This window comes from Lygodium microphyllum, chromosome 4 (genome assembly GCF_053477565.2).
Source record: "Lygodium microphyllum isolate KBCC chromosome 4, Lygodium_microphyllum_v1.1.10, whole genome shotgun sequence".
Lineage (NCBI taxonomy): Eukaryota > Viridiplantae > Streptophyta > Polypodiopsida > Schizaeales > Lygodiaceae > Lygodium > Lygodium microphyllum.
The window spans coordinates 21,632,163-21,652,257 of NC_141138.1; the positions used below are offsets into that span (position 1 = coordinate 21,632,163).

General features: G+C 43.7%; 1 protein-coding gene across 4 annotated transcripts in view; it reads left to right on the plus strand.

The window, feature by feature from the left end:
* The first annotated feature begins 409 nt into the window (after positions 1-409).
* Positions 410-20,095, plus strand: part of LOC148036870 (uncharacterized) — an 86,479-nt gene continuing 66,793 nt past the window's right edge. For 3 of the 4 annotated variants that reach the window (XM_087675793.1, XM_087675792.1, XM_087675791.1), the window contains exons 1-5: positions 410-721; positions 8,129-8,231; positions 8,315-8,436; positions 8,710-8,845; positions 8,944-8,985. In XM_087675793.1, coding sequence (XP_087531919.1) covers positions 8,168-8,231; positions 8,315-8,436; positions 8,710-8,845; positions 8,944-8,985 — 364 coding nt within the window. In that variant the 5' untranslated portion in view covers positions 410-721; positions 8,129-8,167. The remainder of the gene's footprint in view (positions 722-8,128; positions 8,232-8,314; positions 8,437-8,709; positions 8,846-8,943; positions 8,986-20,095) is intronic. The other variant, XM_087675794.1, reaches the window with a different exon arrangement.

Consider the following 20,095-nt stretch of genomic DNA (forward strand, 5'->3'; position numbering starts at 1 on the left):
TTGACAAGTACGACTTCATCTTGTTAAGGGTGGTATGGGACACTGTTGGCAGAACGGCATGCACAGGGGGTATGTGTTGTAGGTGGTGGGTCTGAAAGCAATGTATCTTTTCTGTTTCATATCGATGCTCGGGTTTTGTGTTGAGGCGATGCTTGTGTGCAACAATTTTTAGTGGTTTTGATGATTTGAGTTCAGGGAGCTACCACTCTAGGGCTATGGCAAACCATCGTTGAAGGCTGAAAATGTAATCTAGATAATCATCAAACTGTTAGCAGCACTTTCGGTCAATATAATTTTAATGTCAATGCTAATGTGACATTAAATGTCATCATTATGTTAACAGTGAATGTTAGTATTCTTTTAAATAGTAGCTTATGCTTAAATGTCACATTAGCATTGATTGTGATCGTTGGGCATTAGGGAGAGAGAGAGAGAGACTATGATTGAGGGGAGAGAAAAACTGAGTCGTGGAGAGAGATGATGACTGTGATCAAGGGGAGAGAGAAAGCGACTCTTTGTTGACAGACATGGAGAATAAGGGAGAGACAAATTACTGATCGTCTTCTCTTGCAAAGGGAGAGAATAAGAAGGAGAGTTTCGACGGCCTCTTCTCTTTCCGTGAAGGAGAGAGTGGAAGAAAGGGTGTGTCGGTGATTGAGGGGGTTGAGGAGAGAGCGGTGGTTGCGTTGTCGACAGGACTGGCAGATGGAATGTGAGTGAGGTAAGGCGGTGGTCAATTTATGAGATGCATGGCACAACGTGCATTTAAGACCCACTATTTGTTTGTTGGCGTGGTTAATTTTTAATTGGGCACGTCGAACTTTCTTTTATTCAAAAAAACGGAGGAACAGGAATCCATATCTCGTTTTTAATCTCAAAATGGCCTTCAGAACGAATCTACGTTACCATCTGAACTAAGCTGCCCGTTGTCATAGTTACTTCCCCTTTAAAAAAAAAACGGAAGGCAGACTGCTTTTACTTTCTCTGCTCTCTTTGCTCGTGATCTCCAAACTACCATCTCTCTCTCTCTCTCTCTCTCTCTCTCTCTCTCAAATTTCTTTCTTTTCTTTCCTTTTTATCCATATCATGTCTTCTCATGGAGTATCTCCCTTTGATGTGCCTGTTCTTACTGAACCTCAGTGCATGGAAGATACCCATCTTGCTTCTTCCCAACCCGAACACATGGACAGATAGTATTCCAAAGCCTTGTTTTCCTTCAAATTGGATGGAGATTCCCTCGTGGCAAGTCTCCAAGCTCAAATAAAAGAAATGCAATGGCAATTAGTCTAGCTTTGCATTCCCCATTTTCTATTTGTGGCCATAACCATAAGGATGTTCCCTTTTCAATTCCAACTCGATCCCTTTAATGGGGAGAAGAAGAAATGTGATGATGCCAAATGGATGATATATTTTGATTTATACAAGTTCCATGACACTCTAAGGCATTGGATAGATACAAATCATGTTACATAGACATTGGGTTGATTTTCAATCTATTTTTCAGAAGCGTTTCATGACCAATAATCGGATTGAAAATTTTTGAAAATTATTTGAGCTGGATGTGGGAAAGAAAAGCTTAGATATGTATTCTTAAGAATTTAAAGATTTATTGCATAAAACAAAGGCCTTGGACAATCCTCAAGTGCATTGCTCTATATGTGATATCTTTTTGGATTGCTACTAGGCTATCAAAATGAGGTGCTTTGCAATCCTCTTCACTCATTCAAGGACGCTTACATCTTAAGTCAAAGAAATCATCTACTTGTCAGCAACTCTTCAGTTGACTTCGGAGTCGCATAAAACAAAGGACAAGCGTAATGTCACTTACAGTGAGGATTGCTTGAAGGGCCATTGTTTCTCCTGTCTCATCAGACATGTCATTTTTGTAGTGATCATGAGTATTCCCAGAATAAAAAGGCAAAGTCTATTTCCAAGACTTTAATAAATACTCTTGAGACTTTTAATATTTTTTTTGAAATTTTATTTAAAGAATGCTTCATTAGTGCTAGAAATAGTAATAGTAGTTCCATTAGTAAAATTGTTTTTGGCCCTTATGATCTTTCAAAAGGTTATTAGCGAGATGGATGAAGGTTATGTAAGAGTTTGACTTTGAAATTCGCTACAGGAAGGGTGCTGCAACTAATACGACTGCTAATGCTCTTAGTCGAATTCCTAAAGTCAATGCTTTATCCTTCTTTGAAATTTCACCGGTTTTTATCTTTCTCTTGAAGGGCGTTATCAAAATGGTTTTCATTTAGTAAGATTTAGCAACTAGTTTAAGAGAGATCTAGTAGTTCGGGAAGCTTAGGTGGTTTGGACGCTCGAAGGCTAGCTACTAAGAGAAAGATGACGGAAAAGTATTTCATTCACAATGGATTACTTTTAAACAAGGCAAAGTGTGTGCTCTATGATTAGGATTTCTGCAGAAAAATTTTGTACGAGTATCACGATGTAGCAAGCGTTGAACACTCCATTGGGACTTTAGCTTAGTTGCCCATTATTTTTGTTGGCTGCATATTAAGATTATGGTTGAGTCTTATATATGTGAGTGTTTGTAGTATCAGCTTAACAAAGCTGAATGGCATAGACAGGTGGGAATGTTGCATCCTCTTCAAATCCCTTATAGAAATTGGAGTAGCATGGATTTTGTAGCAGGATTGTCTCGTACAAATCAAGGTCATAATAGAATTTGGTCATGGTCGATGGATTGATGAACATGACTAGATTCATTCCTATAAAAATGATTGTGAAAAGCCATGAGTTGGTTGGTCTCTTTGTTGAACACCTTTATACACTTTATGGTTTGTCCGCTGATAAAATAGTCAGTGTTTGGGATTGTAAGTTCACTAGCTATTTTTGATAAATGGTCTTTTAAAAAATGGAAACTCGATTGTCCATGTTGTTCTCGAAACATCCAAAAACGATGGGCAGACCGAATGGACAAATCAAACCATGGAGGATATGCTTTGTGCATATGTTTTACATCCATTATCATTGGGAGTATTATCTTCCTTAGATTGAGTTTGATTATGATAGTGCTAAGCATTCGGCTACTAGTTATAGTCCATTTATACTTATGTATGGTTATGAGCCAAAACCACGGATTGCCACAAATCTTAGGGGGACTGAAAATGTAGTCCATAGTCGACTTTTTGCACTATATGTAGAAGATGTCGATGATTGCAAAGGAAGCATTAAAATGGACCAAGATGCTACCATGTTTTATGCTAACCAATATCGTATCCCTAGAGAGCTCAAGGAGGCATGTGGGTATATCTTAGTCTAAAAGGACTCCGATTCAATGACTACCAGCAAGTGCTATAAATTGCATTCAAGGTATGGTTGCCTTTTTTAAATTACCAAGAACGACTTGCCTTTGGACATCTTAGTTCACCTTGTGTTTCATGTGAGTTGTTTGAAAGAACAACTGAGATAAGGTGAGCAGATTGTTCTGATTGAGGAAGTCTTGTGGCTTGAGGATATTGCCAGTTATGTTCCACTTGAATCCAAATTGGTTCTTGACCTTAGGACTAAACGGTCTCATTGAACCGTTTATTTATTTGGTCAAGTGGAAAACTGCTCAGAGGTGGAAGCTACTTAGGAGTTTGTATGTTCATTGAAGAGTCATTTTCCTCACCTTGTCCCTAAGGATATTATTGAGGACAACAATCATTCATAAGGGGGAAAGTGTTATGTCCTTGGACATCCGAATGGACGCTAGTACCATTGGTCATGGTGGTTATGAAGCGAGTCAGTGCAAATGCACTAAGGATACTTCGGGGTGAGGGTAGTCGAGTTCTATTTATGGGACTCAAGGCCCTATTGTAAACATTCATTGTGTGATGACCACCCTTGGACTCTTGGCTCTTCGATCAATGTATTTGTACACCGGGATAGTGTGGGCTAGTGGTACGGGACACCAATGCTTGGGATTTGGTTGTGATCTGAAGTGCTGCTAGCTCCGGGCTCTATGAGTGGGAGGCGAGTCTGATGTCTAGTCCCTTTTATGGTGAGCTTGGCTTGCATTGTGTATTGTGTGGAGATTGGATCTTAGGGGAACATTTTTGTAGCAGAGTTCTATTTTAGGACTAAGGCCCTATTATGCATATTCATTGTGTAATCACCACTCTTGGACTCTTGGCCCATTGACCGCATATCTGTACACTAGGATGGTGTGTGTTGGTGGTACAGGATGCCAATTCTTGAGATGTGGTTGTAACCTAGAGTACTACTAGCTCCTAGGCTTAGGGACGAGTTCATTTGGCTCTTTAGTTGGGAGGTGAGTCTGATGTTTAGTCCCTTTTATTGTGAGTTTGGCGAGTCTTGTGTGCATGTTGGATCCTAGGGGGACGTTTCACTACGCCTCCCGCTATTGCCCCATCAGTTTCCATTGGACATGTGGCACATGGATAGCCTCATGAGCCCATATCTTTTGCTACCCTTGAAGGATTATCTGACTAGCTTGCTAGCTCTTCTCCCATAGCACTCTTTGTATCCATTTCTAGGTCTCCCCTTGTACATCCATCTAGAACCACTTCCCCACCTTGTCATGAGTTTCGTTGGTAGAGACTTGTTGAGGGAAGAACACGATGGTGGCCATATCCTTAGGCTAGCATTTCTCTAGGTACCTTAGGATACTCTAGGCTAGTATTCTTTAGACCTCTTAGTTCCTTTGGCTAAAGCGTTGGATCCATAGGTTACCTTCTTAGGTTTTTCTTCTTTTGTCTTTCGCTACATTTACTCCATCGCTCATACATATACACTCATTGCATATCTTTCATTTAGCTTTACTCTTCTGTTTTGTTTTGTTCTGCTTTGAAGCATCTTACTATTAACCTTTGTTTTGCAGATTCTAATATCTTTTGCAGGGCTTTATATTTTAGTGTAGGGCTAACATGCATGTTTGTATCAGTCCTTCTTGGGCTAGAGACATGCGATGTGCACCATTCCTTTATCCTTTATGGTTTTATCTTCCTAGGCGATTTACTATTTTACTAGCATGGATGCTTTCCCTATCAAGGTAGATTGTGCAACATCTCTCTTGATGCTATCATGGCGGCGACTTGCACCTTGCTCTTCCAATCTCGTGTTGAGAAGGGGTTCTTGCCCTTTCTTGTTATTCTACAAGATTTAGCACTTGTCTTCGACATTTTTCTTCCCAACTTGTTGTACCTCCCCTTTGCATTGCATGATCATTATTATCTTTGTACTATTGTGTTGGGGTAAGTAAAAAGTTTCTCCACGAGGGACATTGTCCAAGTGGTACGTGCTGCATATGTAATCTCATCATGTAGCATGCTACTTTGGATCTCATTGTGTAGAGCATCCCTAAGTGGACCGTGAGCTATCTCCACCAGTGGTTCTTTCCACCACACCACCATCCTTCTTCACCACATTCCTACTTTCTCACCCTTTTCCTCATGATCAGCACCCTCGAGTGTTTGGGCTAGCTTGATTGTTTTGTGATGTGTTGGATCTACCATTCCTCTCATTCTCCCTTTAGGGCACAGTTACTTGACAGGTTGCAAACTATATCTTTTCCATTAAGGGGGAAAAAGAAAGTTCAATGTGGTTCCATTTACCTTCTCAAGTCCTAGTAGGCCATTGGGTAGTCGATGAGCACCCTTTGTGTGATGCCTTGGCCTCTTTCGAGTGGTTACTTGGATTCCCTTGGTAAGATAACCATCGCCTTTGTAGTCTTGGTAGGCCATTGGGCAGCTAATGTGCACTCTTCGTCCAATGCCCTAGGGCTTGGCTGCTTTGGGGTGGGATGTCCTGGGGTAAAAATGGGCTTGAGATTTTCTTCTAGTCCCTTATTCATTCCAATCTTGGGCGTGAGGAGGGGTGTTGAGCTAAAAATGCATTACAAACTGATTAGCTTACAGCCCCAAAACATGTAATTTAGCAAAAATTTCATTAAACGATGCATGGTCCTTGAGAGTTTCTGTGTCCCATAAGCAAAATCCTAATTCGGGAGGATCCTTCTGCATCTATATATAGACAGGCTACTCACCATTTAGCTTATCCTTTTGTGCAGGTTTCTCACTCTTCAATGTAGATTCTCCATCAGGTGATTGCTAGAGCCCTTGTGTTTTGCTGTCTAGCAGGCCACTTGCATCAACACACACCTCTTGCTTTTTTCCTACTATCCTCAGCCTTAGGTGATTAGTTCTCAGCTCTCACTGGTGGCTATAGCACTTTGGATTTGTCTTCGGTGGATGTCTACTTTCACCATTTTGCCCTTGAGCATTTTGTACACTACCATTTATTTACAATAGATTCATTCACTTTAGTGTTCTCTTCTATTTGTGCCTGTGTTTATGTTTTTACATTTTGCAGTTTGCATTTTGAATTTTTCGTTTAGGGTTTGTGTTTATTGCATTACTATTTGAGTCATTGTGTTTTAGTTTTGGCCATACATTCTATGTTTTCTTAGTGCAAACCCTAGCATATCTTCACACCCTTTAGAGAAGATATGAATCCAAGTCTAGGGGGTAGCTGTATTTGTTTGTCAATCTAGTGGAACCCCCTTGATCACGGCCCGAGTGATAGCTCTAGCTCTCCTAAGGCCTTGTAGTCTGTGCCTTTGAGTTTCTTGTGGTAGCTCTTGAAATGCAAACCAGTCCCCCACTGACATAGTGACTTGTGTAGAGAATCTCCCCCATGACAAGTATGTCGGCCATTCAATAATGTGGCTGACTTTGATATCGGATAATGATTGAAGAGAAAAGGTTGCGACCTGCCTCCTCTTCTCTTTGATAGTAGTCGGGGGGGGGGGGGGGGGGAGGGGTTGATGAAGCCCTGGACATATAGATGTCCATGCTCTAATAAGGGCAGCCTCAAATGTGACCTCAAAGGTCCTCCCTAAATCTTTGGTGCCAATCCCTTGAAAGATCCAGTGAATGCTGGGCTGCCATGGTCCTCCGTGTGTAGGTGTCATAACTTGTAGCCTCCCCATTAGGAGTTTCTTCCAAGGCTCCTCACCTAGAAGTAGACCCCTAAAGATGAGCTTGACCACTAAGGCTTTGCTCTGGCTATCCAGTTCTATGATCCTTATTCCTCCTCTAGACAAAACCAAGATCTGAGAGGGGGTATCAGTATACATGTTTTCATGTGTCTTTTCTCGTATTCATCTCCTGCTCGTGAGCCTCAGTCAGAGTCAGATATTAGGAGCTTTGACACTATCTTAGTTTGTCAGTCTGTTGTGTGACAATGGCCTTCATTACATGCACATCAGGTGGAGATTAGGGTCTTTGTGCCTTGCTCATGCAAATTTGCCCTGTCCAGCATTCACTGGCAGCTCATGTAGCACAACAGAAGTTGTTCCCCCTCTCCTACTGCTGTTTTTTGACATTCTTGCCTTGGATAGTCACTTTCCTTGCCAGGCAGACAGTTATAGACTGCTGTTATGGGGGGGCAGGACCTTTTCCTAAATGGAGAGAGTTGCAGCCAATTATCCATGTGGCACTTTACAAATTGGCCGCATGTTACACCAGTTGACCAGTTTTCAGGTCTTCTTTTACAGCAGGTTGGCCAATATACAGCACTGTAGGCTACTTAGCTATTTATAGCACCGTAGGCTATTTGGCCAGTATACAGCACTGTAGGCTATTTGGCTATTTAAAGCCTTACGTTCGCACTCTCCTGATTATTGTTTGCAGCTGATTGGTTTCTTTTCTCTACTGCACTTGCAGTCATCCTATCCATGCATCATCATCTTCTCTCATCTTCCTCAGTCAGATCTCATTCTCTCTCCCACCATCAGTCTAGCATCCTCCCTGATGTGGCATCCACATTTGCAGGGGCTGACTGTTCACAGCCTTGTATTGCATTCGAATAAGTAGAGAGTTATTCGTTCAGTTTCATATGCGTTTCATCTTCTCTCATTCTCACAAGAGCTTCTGCTATGGTATGGGACATGGTGGGGTTTCTTAGGGGCTTATATGTCTATCTTATCATTGTATATGTTGCTGTACCGATCACCCATGATCTATGAAAGGATGTTAGCAGTGCACATTTCATGGATATTAGGACACAGTGTTTATGCTTTGCCTTCTCACACTTCTCCTTTTTTTTTGCATTCTCATGATTGTTTGATAGGACTTTTGAGGAAGGCTTGTTTTGACAGGAAAAAAGGCCAGCCTGAAGTTTTGTCCTACACTCCATTATGGTGCTGGGTTTTCCTCTGAGTGAGGTGATCTTTCTCATGGTTACCACTGTTGTTATGCTAGGTCAGTTTTCTGAGCCTGCAAATAAATTTTTATGAGCTACCATTTTATTTTTGAGTTAAGGTTGCTCCTTTTTCTGTGTACAGGTCCTAAGGACCTACCTATTATTGCAAGAACAGTTGGTCGGTTGACAGGCAGGGCTGTTGGCTATATGCAAACTATCAGAGGCCAAATGGACACTTTCATGGACAAATCCCAAGCCAATCAGGTTTTTTCTTCATGTTGTCATTATATTGAGAACATCTGTGATACATTTTTTTGCTTGCTTGCTACCACATTTACATGTTCTGAAATATGATTATATGAGTAACAATTATATAGTTCAGATAATTGCAATTGTGGTTGCAAATACAGCATACAAGATAATGATGTAGAGCTTTTCATATCATAGGTCAAATGTGCACTGTCTAGCACTTAAGGGCATGGATATACCCCACCATGGGTGAAGATGATGGTTGCTTATACCTCTTGTTTGAATTAGATGCAAAAAGAATTGCGAGAGACTATGGCACAATTGGATGCCATTCGATACGAAATTCGTACAGGCATGTCAATCACACATCCACGGCCTTTTGTTAGAGAGAGTATTGGGGATAGCTTTTCACATCTTCAACAAGGTTCCATTCAAACCTCCTTTTTGTTATTTGAATATTTATGCAACATTATAGTGCATTCCAACGTGACTCATTTACACAAATACCAATCACGTTTGCAGGGCTGCCATTGAAGGGGAACTTACAATCAGGCCTACAACAAGGTCAGATTTCACTTCTGCAAGGGTCTCTATAATGAAATCGTGGGCATATTAAGACCTGGGCTTCATACTATGTGTGCAACCAAATCCATACTAGTCCTTTTACCATTATTCACCACATCTGGTTGGCTTCCTAGAAATATCATGACTTTTCTTGCTGGTGCTTTTCAAAGGGATCTAGATGTGAGACTTCTGGTCATTTCAATGAATTTGGAGGTAGTCAAAGGTGTTGAATGTTGTCATTTCATAGGTTCATGAGTGTCAAAGGTCTTCTTGATTATTGATTTGATTATTGGCTGACCTAATTTTTGTAGGTCTTTCCACCTTTGGCTATAAAAAGAGGGTTTTGGGCCACATTTGTACTTGGGTGCTTGCTAAGTCTTGGAGAGGGAGTGTGTGGAGTATGAGCGGGTGATTGATAATTATACTCGTGGTTTTTGTTATGGATTCTTGTTCCTAGTTGCTTTTGTGATTTGTATCTACAATAAGTGCATTCTCTCTTTTAGTATTCTGCTACATATTGCTCTCCTAACATAGTATTAGATTTCTAGGTTATCAACTATGTAAGATGTTAGCGTAAAGTTAATCTCAATTTTCAAATTATTGGATAATTTCTTTGGCTCTCATGCAGCCCCAAACTGAAATCTAGACATGTTACTAACAAGAAGAGAACAAGAATTTTGATAGGACAATTTGCTCAAAAAGTTGTAATAATAGGGGATCATGGCCGATGGTAATGTCATCCTGCAGTATTCCTCTTTCTGTCACCTTCATCACCAGCTTGCCATCTATTGGCTTCTCCATCATGTGTATTTGTCATCAGCCCCCATCAGTGCCTGCCCTGCATTGCCACAACGCCATCTTCCTTACATGCTAGAGTGCAAGTGACTTCTCCTGCTGCTGGTCAACATCCCTTGCTGCAGGCATAATCTCCAGCTGCTGATGTCATCAAGACTTGCGTTTTTTGGTGCTTGCTGCTGCATTTTTACTTCTTCACCGAGAAATCCTCCAGCTATCAAGCACAATCCAGATAGCTGCATTCACAGTTCTCCACTGCCATGTTTCTGGTTTCATCATTGACATCTGCTGTGTTTGTTCTTGGCGTTCCTTTGAGAGTCAATTTACACTGCTGCTCCTCAGCCTCAATGCCATTCACATCTCCAAGCATACTGGCTTTTGCTGCCACTCCGCTGCCTAGACCATGTTCTTCATCATTCTGCATGAGATGAATGGTTTGCTGTGTTTGGGGTCCCTTAGAGTACGACACACTTCTTCAGCATCCCTTGCTCCTGTGGGAGATAGTGGCTATTGGACAACCTTCTGGTCCTGGAGCATTTGTTGTATCACATACCTCACATACTCCAGTTGTTCATCGAGTCTTCATTCTATTCATTCTCTCTTCAGTTTTGAGATCTGTTTTAGTTGTGTGGTGATTTGTACACTAGGCATTTTCTCTCCAAAACTATTGTATCCTGACATGGTATCGGAGTTGCTTGCTCTTGTAAGCAGTTACCAAAGCTATCATAATCATTGGTCCATTATGATTACGGAAGACTAAATTTTAATGTCTCAGCCTACCTCTCTGAAGCAGTCTTCTTTAAAGCTTGAATCCTCTCATCTAGTTTGCAGTGCTCTTGATGTTCATAGGGGATGGCATAGTGAGCCATGGATGCTGTGATCACGTGCGTAGTGGGTGCTAATCACCTGTGCATCACATCCTGAGGAGCAATGCATCCATGCATGAAGTTTTGAATCAAGTGAATTAGTGGGAAGTTTGTAAATTACTTTCTATTAATATTATAGTTGGCACCTGTTGCTGGCTAAAGCCTTAAATGAGCTTGAAGGCTTTGTAGAATAAGGTGGCTGCTGTACAAGATGTATGCTTGCTCAAGATGGCTGATGTGCCAACATATGTTTTTCTTTTGATTCTGCTTTTGCAAGAGGGGAAAATTATCTTACACAAAAAAGGCAGAATAGTACAAGAGCACTATAGCATGGCTGGAGCTAATCAGAATAGAAAAGTCTTATCACTTCTGTTGAGTATACAAAAACAAGATACAAAGCCTTTCTAGGGGGAATGGGGCCAAGGAGCCAAGGCAAGGGGATGTACATCTCAATGATTGTGTTTTAGTGTCCTTTGTAAAGAAAATCCTTTCTAGGGGGGAATGGGTCCAAGGAGCGAAGGCAAGGGGATGTACATCTCAATGATTGTGTTTTAGCAACCTTTATAAAGAAACGGGAAGTGTATGACAAACACAGTGTATGTGGAACTCATGATGCAGAGAACTCAGATGATGAATTAGTGAATCCTGATATGCTGAATACGATATAAGGGGTCTCAAACCTCCATGTCTTAGGGACCAGGGATGAGGTGAGTTGAGAGTGGTTTGGAGACGTCAAGAATGTACTTTGAGAGTATGCCATACTCGTGATGGACCTTGAAATGCAGTAGCAATTGTCACCGGGCTGGAATGATGATGATGATGGACTAGCACATAGTTCTCTACAGTCAGATGGATTCCAGGAGTGTAGATGGCAGCAAAAGGCAAGGTACCAACTGAAAAATGCAGCAGTGATGACCTTGATGATGACACCAGCTGTCCGTACAGCAGCAGATGATGATGTCGACTGCAGGGCGGCATGTAGATCAACAAAACACAGGTGTGCAGCAGCTGGAATAGGTCACAATCAGGTCACTAGGTGCTAAGATAATGAATCGGCTTGGGAGGCCAGTAGGAGGTCTGAAACGTAGCAGGTGGCATCCAGAAATGCAGCAGATGAGGTGATGGCTGTAGGTGACAGGCTGGACAACAAGCCAAAGGTGTTCTCTAGTGATGATGATGTCCTCCACACCAGTAGCAGCAGGTAGGATGATGGCGAGAGCTGAGAGATGACCAGGAGCTGCTTTGAATGGGGTGTGGCAGCAGTGTAAGGGTAGAATGCCATTTATTTCTTGCAAGGAAGTAATGCTTTTTGGGCCTGTTGTAAGGAGAATTAAATAGGGTTTACTGTACTGTAGTGCAAACCCCAAAATAAATGTCTCAACTCCTCTTAGGCCCGAAAAGATGTGCCCAAGATGGTGAATAAGTTATGTCTCCACCCTCTTTTATATTTGAAAGGTCCCACTCCAAAGAAACTAAGGCATCAAATGAAGGGTGCTGCGATGGGCTGCACAAGGGCCTACCATGATCACCGAGGAGATGGATATCGTTTTTTCGAGTAGCCCAATTGAACGAGTCTTACATTTTTTCTTTCTTTTCTTTTCTTTGATGTGCCATAGTTGACTGCCATTATGATATTATGCTGCAAATATGGTGGATCTGAGCAGATGGCTCTTTGATGAAGTAAAAGGAGACATATTAACATAGTCCTAGGAGTTTTCTCCTTGAATGGGTACTTGCTTTAGCAAGTTTTCCCCCATCCAAAGCTCCCCATTTCACATTAACACATTGCCAATGCATGGGTGATGCAAGAAGTAATGCAAAACGTCATTCTCAAGTAGAATGCTATGCAAAGTGCAGTGGTACCACTTGAGCAGTGCTCTCATGGCCAATTGTTTACTTTCTCAAGGGCCCCTTTTACAAGTATCATCATCAAGGCACATAGAGATAATGATGCATATATATGTGAATTAATGAATGGGAATCAATATCCTATAAGTACCAAGAAAACTAGCTGCCCTCTCGCACCATAGGATGAGGGAAGGGAAAACTGTCACAAGACTGTGACAACTATTACCTTTTTGCTGATTTCTTTATTACTACTTTATTTGGTTTTTCTTTTTGGAAGGATCCCTCTTGAAATCTAAACGCCTGAGTTGCATGGCCGGTATGTGAAACGGACAGGAATGTCTAGTGAGTCAAGACTGGACAGTTAAGGTCCAGTACAAGTCTGGAAGAGACTGATGGCACTGTAGATTGACAAGCCTGGAAGAGACTTGTGAAAGTGTATATGGACAAGTGTGCTGAAGAACTAGCTTGGAAGAGACTAGTTCAAAGTGAAGATGGACAAATCTCCAAGAGATTAGGCCATGTGGGGTCATCAGTGGAAATTCACTTTCAGTTGAGCTACATTACAAATTTGGATGTAGCCATAGTCTGCAAAGATGGTCAGAAGACTAGTGGGGATGCAATGGAAGCAACTCCTAAAATTTAGGGAGTTACTATTTTTGGAGCCCAGAATCTGTTCGCGTCATTATCTTCGTTTTTGCACGAAGATTAATCCTCTGGTCTGTGCCGAGGTCAAATTTTGTACCGTTCATGGGGAATTTTAGATTGGAAGGCTAGAACGGGAAACACCTTCCATTGCTGCCATTTGGCACAAATTTGTGCACTTTCCTCTTTAAAGAGGGGTTGGCATGCAGTTTCTTGGGCTTTTGGGGGGGGCTCATTTGAAAAAGATGGACAATTGCTGATGGAGAGTTATTGAGAGCTTACCTACCTTGTCTATGATGCACAGAGGGTTGAGCTTGCTCCCTACTCTCTCTCTCTCTCTCTCTCTCTCTCTCTCCCTGACAATTATGGTTATGCCCTAGTCAAGGGCCTTTCTTCTGATTCATGTACAGTTGTGTGGGAATATACTGTTTTTGCATGAGGCAAGAGCCTCCTTTCTCTAGGAATAGGAGCAGTTGTTTGCTGCCCCCAAGCAGGAACAAGTGAGGGTGGTAACCTCACCAAGCAAGTGTCCGAAACAGCACTAAACCAGTACTGATTTTGGACTGTTCAGAGGTTATTTCAGAGCCCAATTGATGTCAGAATCAAGGGGCACTTGGCACAGATGATGGAGAACAGTATAGGGAACAATATGAGCTGAAAATAGTTTCAAAACAGGTCTGAACCAGTAATTACAGCAGGCTGAAATGGTCAATTTTGCACTCCAACCAGAAGATTAAGACTTGGGCAGAGTTTCCCCTCTTGGTCAACTTGTTTTTGGGTTAGTAATTGTATTGTTATGTTGCCAAATTTCACTTAGAATAGGTGAAAGACAGCCCATTGTACTTTCTCTCTTTTTAAAAATAAAGAAATACCGCAAGGGGCGCCTGACTTAGGGGCCAACAGGGTGTCTGTGTCGCAACAGGAGCATTCTAGCTTCCTGTATGTCTTCTTGATTCTGTGTCTTTAAGTTCAGGTAAAGTGGGCGACTGTAAATTGGGTGAAAGCATTTATATATTTTGGTTGTACACTACCGCCCTTTCCAGTGAACAGGCCGGTTACATGGTTCCATTGCCGGGATCGAATCACTTTTTCCCTAAAGAGTGAGCTAGGGTTTGTTTGGGTGTAGACACAGAATTGTTGTTTACCGCAGCACAGAGAAGCGGGAAATGGAAAAAAGGAAATAGCAAAAGGCGCAGGATAAAAGGAAGAAAAAGGCGCCTTAATCGGTAACCAGACCCTGAAAAAATTAAAAGCACGGGCACGACCTTCAGGAAGTCTCAGAGTCGCCCAAGGAAAGTAAAAGAGTAAAAAGCGCACCATTAAGTGTGAAAGCGCTCCCGAATCCTTGTAAAAGAGCGCTAGGCTTACTCCTGTGCAAATTGTATGCATTAGTTGGGAATAGGATAGATTAGAACGGTGGGAAATGAGAAATGGGCCTAGTCTAATAGCCGGCCATGTAAAAAACGGGATGATCGCCCTTGAAAAGTAGGGCATGTATATAAAGTTCAAAAAGTGAATGAGAAGATCATTCTTGTGTGTGGCCAAAGCTTCTTCTTCTTCTCTTGTTTCTTGCCTTCTTGCTTGTGCTTGAGAGAGGGATTGAGAGAGTGTGAGGGAGTGAGGGAGTGATTGTGTGAGAGTGAGGGATCTTGGAGAAGAAGCTCTCCATCTTTTCTCTTCATCTTTCCCTCCTCTCTTCTCTTCTCTCGTCTCGCGCGTGGCTATGGAGGATGAAGCTCATGGGAGAGGGATTGAGGTTGCTTGAGCTTGCCTCAAGGATCGTGGAGCTACCGGTGTGCAAGAAAGAGGAGGGTACTCGATCGAGCATCAAGGTAAGCTCACTACACCCGTAAGGTAGGCATTGCGCGTCGGCTATGTGAGAGGTAGCCATGGCCGCTTGGTTCGAAATACTTGAGTAATAAGTGGTCCGTAGGTCTTGGGGTAGAGCTTGTAGCTCCCCTTCATTTTGGTTCCGTTGCCGGGATGGACGGAATCGAGCCTTGAGCGCCGTGCGCATCAAATCGAGCATAGAAGTAGGGTTTGCAGCCCGAACCGGTACTCGAGATAGCTAGGAGATTTAGGAGGTTTTAATCCGTGAAACAAGAAAGTGTTTTGGTTTGTTGGAAGCATTAGTGTAGGACTACCATTCTGCATCTCTGTTTTCCATTTTGGTTGCACTAGATTAAGGTTAGATTAGGTTAAGAAAAGAGAAAACAGAAGGTTTTGGCTGCTGCTGGAAACAGGGAAACAGGGGACCAGATTCAAATTTCTGGGTAAAACAGGGAAAAGGGAACTGGCTTTAAGGTTTTGCAGTGCTAGGAAAAGACCTTAAGAGGCTTGGGAGGCCAGGGCAAACCTCATTTCACTCGTTAGCTTTGTGAGAGAGAGAGAGAGAGAGCTTCTAGTTGCTAGAAAGAGGGAGCGCTATCACGATTCTGGGTGCCATCGATTTGTGCTACTCCAGGTGAGTCTGGTGCTTCTTAGTAGTGCCCTAATCATATCTGGAAAGTCTCTTGTGATTGTGTATAGCAGGCATCAAGTGGGATTGAAACGCGTCGAAATCGCGCCTGCCGCCAGACGCAGTCGGACCAGGTCTCAGTGGTCCGATTCCCAGAATCGGACCACCCGAGTCCTGGAGTCGGACCGTCCGATTCCAAGAATCGGACCATCCGATTGAGGGAGTCGGACTAGCCCTGTCTGACTGCAAGAATCGGACCGTCCGACTGAGGGGGTCGGACCAGCCCTGTCCGACTGCAAGAATCGGACCGTTCGACTAAGGGAGTCGGACCAGACCCGTCCGATTCTAGGAATCGGACAGTCTTGCCAGAAGGAAAAATAAGGATCTTTAGTTGACCTTGCCACAGACTTGACCCCTAGGACACAACCCTGAATATCCCCAAGACCCAGTTTGACCATTAGAACCTCAGAGACCAATCGAACTTAGAGCAAAATAGAAAACGCAGCACAGACCTTCAGAAAGACCATAGAATAGCCGGGAACCGAGCTTAGAACTCAAATCAGGCTAAGAATGTGGAGAGAAATAGAGTGGAGTTCGCATTAAACGCTTTCTGCATCAGCACTTCACTCTTGTGTTCCACTAAGTTTGCACTGCAAGAAAAGAGAAAAGCCTGTTTTCACACCAAGCACCACGAAAGCACTAAGCATAACGTGTGAATAAGGATTGCAGCTGCTTTTAAATAACAAGGAACACATCAGGATATCTAATAACATTAAGGAATCCACTAGTAGGAGAAGACCCCAAGACTTTAGACAGGTGCCTGAGTGCCCTATTAGTAGGACCTGGAGAAGATACGAAGATACGGAAAGCAATAATATAGAGGATTGGACGCTGCCGGAGCTGCTTGGATTTATTGACAACCTCGTGGAGCTGGAAGCAGAAACAATGTCGGGATCAAGAGGCGAACTAGGAGAGGACCAATTAGACTTAGGAGAATTTCCAACCTCAGTCCAGGAACTGGTCCACAACTACGATCTACTCACTAGGACCGTGATCCAGGGCAGACCTGTAGACCTGGAAGAAGAGAGAAGAGCAATCAAGAGAGCGCTAGAAGGCATAATTGTCTACAACCATGAGCAAAGGGCTAGAAGGCTACAGCAAAACGTAGATATGTACGAGGCTAGACGAGTGCTAGACCTAGTTGGAGCGGCCAAATTTGGACCGAATGTAGAGAGGGAACGGGCAGCAGAGGGTGACATGACATTGAGTGAATTGGTAGCAAAGCGACTCTTGGACAATACGTCCGTTGAACAGAGCGCTACTGCCGTAGCCACCGCGCTACTATCGGGATTGGGAGTCACGCAAGGGGCTAAAGGGCAGGCTAGAATCCCCATCGTAGCAAAACAACCAGCTAGATACGAACCTAGCAGTGACCTGTACAGTTTCATGGAGCAGTTCGAGCAAGTATGTGAGGCAAACGGTCTTACTGACCCTGCGCAGTGAGCTTAAGCTTTCGGCCTGTGCTTAGGCGATAAGGGGAGGACCTGGTATTCTAGTCTAGATGACGCAAAACGTACGAACTTTGTTCGCCTTAAGGGCCTCTTCATCAAGAGGTTTTCGGAGGCAGGGTATTCGGATAACCTCATCGTTAGGTTGATGAATATCAGTCAAAGGGAGAAGGAAGACGTTAGGGATTACGTCACTCAGGTGCATAGCCTCTACAAGAGAATCCCTGCCAATGAGCGATCTACCGAGAGGGTAGTGTCTACAGTGTTCATGAACGGGATTCAGAGTGAGGAGCTCTACAAGGCTTTGGCCAGTAACTCCACCTTGCAACGAGACATGCTACCTAGAGTTTTCGAGGAGGCAATATGCGTAGATGATCAACTCAGGGAACGCAGCATGAGGACTACCAACCGAGAGAGTGCAAGCCAGAGGGACCCTGAGAGATCAACTAATTCGGGGGAAAAAGTAATTGCTAGTGTGTAGGATAAGGGAAAGAGTGTAGACCACGACCAGGGGATGGCAGAAATGAGAATGGAGATTACACGGTTGCAAGAGCTGGTAAGGAAGCCTGTGAGATCGCATGTACAATGTATATACTGCGGCGGCAATCACTTTCCAGTTGAGTGCCAAGATCCTAGATCTCGGCCGTGCTCAAATTGCGGTAGATTCGGGCATGATGCAGTGCATTGCAGAATGCAGAGGAGATTCCCATACGCGCAGCAGTACAACCCTCCATACTTAGGTAATAGGCCATCCAATTTCTTTGGGAGGGGAGCCCAGTTAGCTCTCCCAGCACCGACTGACTCAAGACCTGCCGTACCTAGACTGGAGATGAATCCAACTGGTATACCCAGACCACCAGGGCCTTTTGTAACCCACCCATCTAGCGATGCTCCTGTTCACTTTGTGGAGGAGCCTAATGAGGAAGAAACATATGTCAACCCGTACATATCCTATGATGAGGAGGGCAACCCAGTCCTGATGGACTATCGGCCGGTGCCGGTGATGGCTTTAGGAAGAGGAAGAGGAAGAGGCTTTGGAGGGCCAAGCCAAGATCCAGTCACATGCTGGACTTGCGGACACCCAGGCCACATTTCATCACGCTGCCCAGAACGAGAACAAGCTAACAAGGACAAAGCGGATCTCCGATGCACAGAGTGTGGAATCACACATCTGTTTCCTGACTGTCCTAGACGGAAGCCATCAACCAGCTCTGCCAACATGCCATCGGTGCCTTTGGGGCTTTTTGGAGTGGAAACCTTTGACAGTGAGGATACACCTATCCCACTACATGTTATGACGCGAGCTCAAACAAAACAGGCAGGCATCTCTTTGCCAGGGCCAAGTAACCTTGACGCAACCTCAATAGGAAAGAAAAGCCGGAGGAGACGGAAAAAGAGAACCGATGCAAAGATAACTCTTAAAACCGAGGAAGCGACTACGTTAGTAACGGGAAAGAGGGTCACTGACGCAGAGGCGGAGACCTCAACTTCTAAGACAGCCGAGCTAGGGAGTGCCAAGGTAGGGGAATATCCCCATCCCAAACGGCAGCTCGAGGCTATAGCTAAGGTCAAGGAGTGGGTCAAGGACGCCCAAAAGCACCTCAAGGATGCTGAACCCATATTAGAAGATCCTATTGACGATTTCTCCAGCGTGAGCACATCAGTCTCACCTTCAAAAAACCACAAGCTGCGAGCATACCTGCACCACTGGGGGCACCTCAGTAGCAAGGCCAAGGGGAAACTTGCCAGGGCAGACAGAACGCATGGCCTAGAAATGCTAGCCTCAGGGGAAGACAAGAGCCCAGTAGCCTCCTCACAACCTTGTTGTCTACTCCAGTAATTCTAAGCTTGGAAGACCTGCTTAGGCAGAATCATTTCTTATGGAAGGAGTTAAAAGACTTGATGGAGGGACACACAGGACTTGCGGGTGCTGATCCACAAGATCATGATGCGGTTACACAGATCCCAAGTCTAACTCTACACTCAACTCCTAAGTCTTTGCACATCAATGCTTTTTGGGAAGGCACTGAAATGCATGCAGTTTTACCCGTCCTAGCCTTAGGAGATATGACGCGAAAAGGAGTTGTAGACACAGGCACAAGTGTTAGTGTACTAAGCCATGCAGTCTTAGAGGCATGGGGAAACCTTCCTGTAGAGATTGCCAGGTTTAACGCCACGTTAGCAAATGGAATGAAGGTAAGACCATTCGGGGTCTTGAAGAATTGGCCAGTAAAGATTGCCGGTGTACAGTTTTCCGTAAACTTCATTGTCATGAAGGAAGTGGATTACGACATACTATTAGGCTGACCTTGGATGAGGAATGCGCGTGTCATTGAGGACTGGGGCAATGGTTTGATTTTCCTAGGGAACAGAACTAGTGCAGTAAGGGTAGAGATGGACACTTGGAAGATGATCCTTGTTGACCTAGATGCCATCTCAGCTATGCTGAAAGGCGATACTTAAACGACCAAACCCTATGGATCACTCACTAAATATATTCCTTGCCCTGAGGATGAGAGGGATTGGATGCACGTTTTGGCAACCATTGACCTACCATTCTCGGATGAGAAAGAACTATATCGGCAGGCTACTAAAGCCGCAACCATGCCAATTGAGGAGCCAATTGTACCACTTTGTATGATGGCAGGAAGCTCACTCAACCCAGGCAAACCAGCCTCGTTCCATATCCCCAATGACAAGCTAGAGCTTCAGGAAATCATAGAGTATCTGACCAATAAACTGGAAGGAAACTTGGCTGCTAACTTAAAACCTCTACGTGATCTATTAGCTAAGCCAGAATGGAAATGGACCAAGGTCCACGATTTGAATTTGTTATATAACTGGGCTTCAATTACTGATGACAAGGAGACTGGAGAGGAAAGCTTAGGTGATGATGAGCAGTCAGAAGGACAGGACTTTGATGACAAGGAGTATGAGGACTGTCGCTCTACGGGAGAGGAGAGTGAAGAAGAGATAGATACAATAGAGTACGA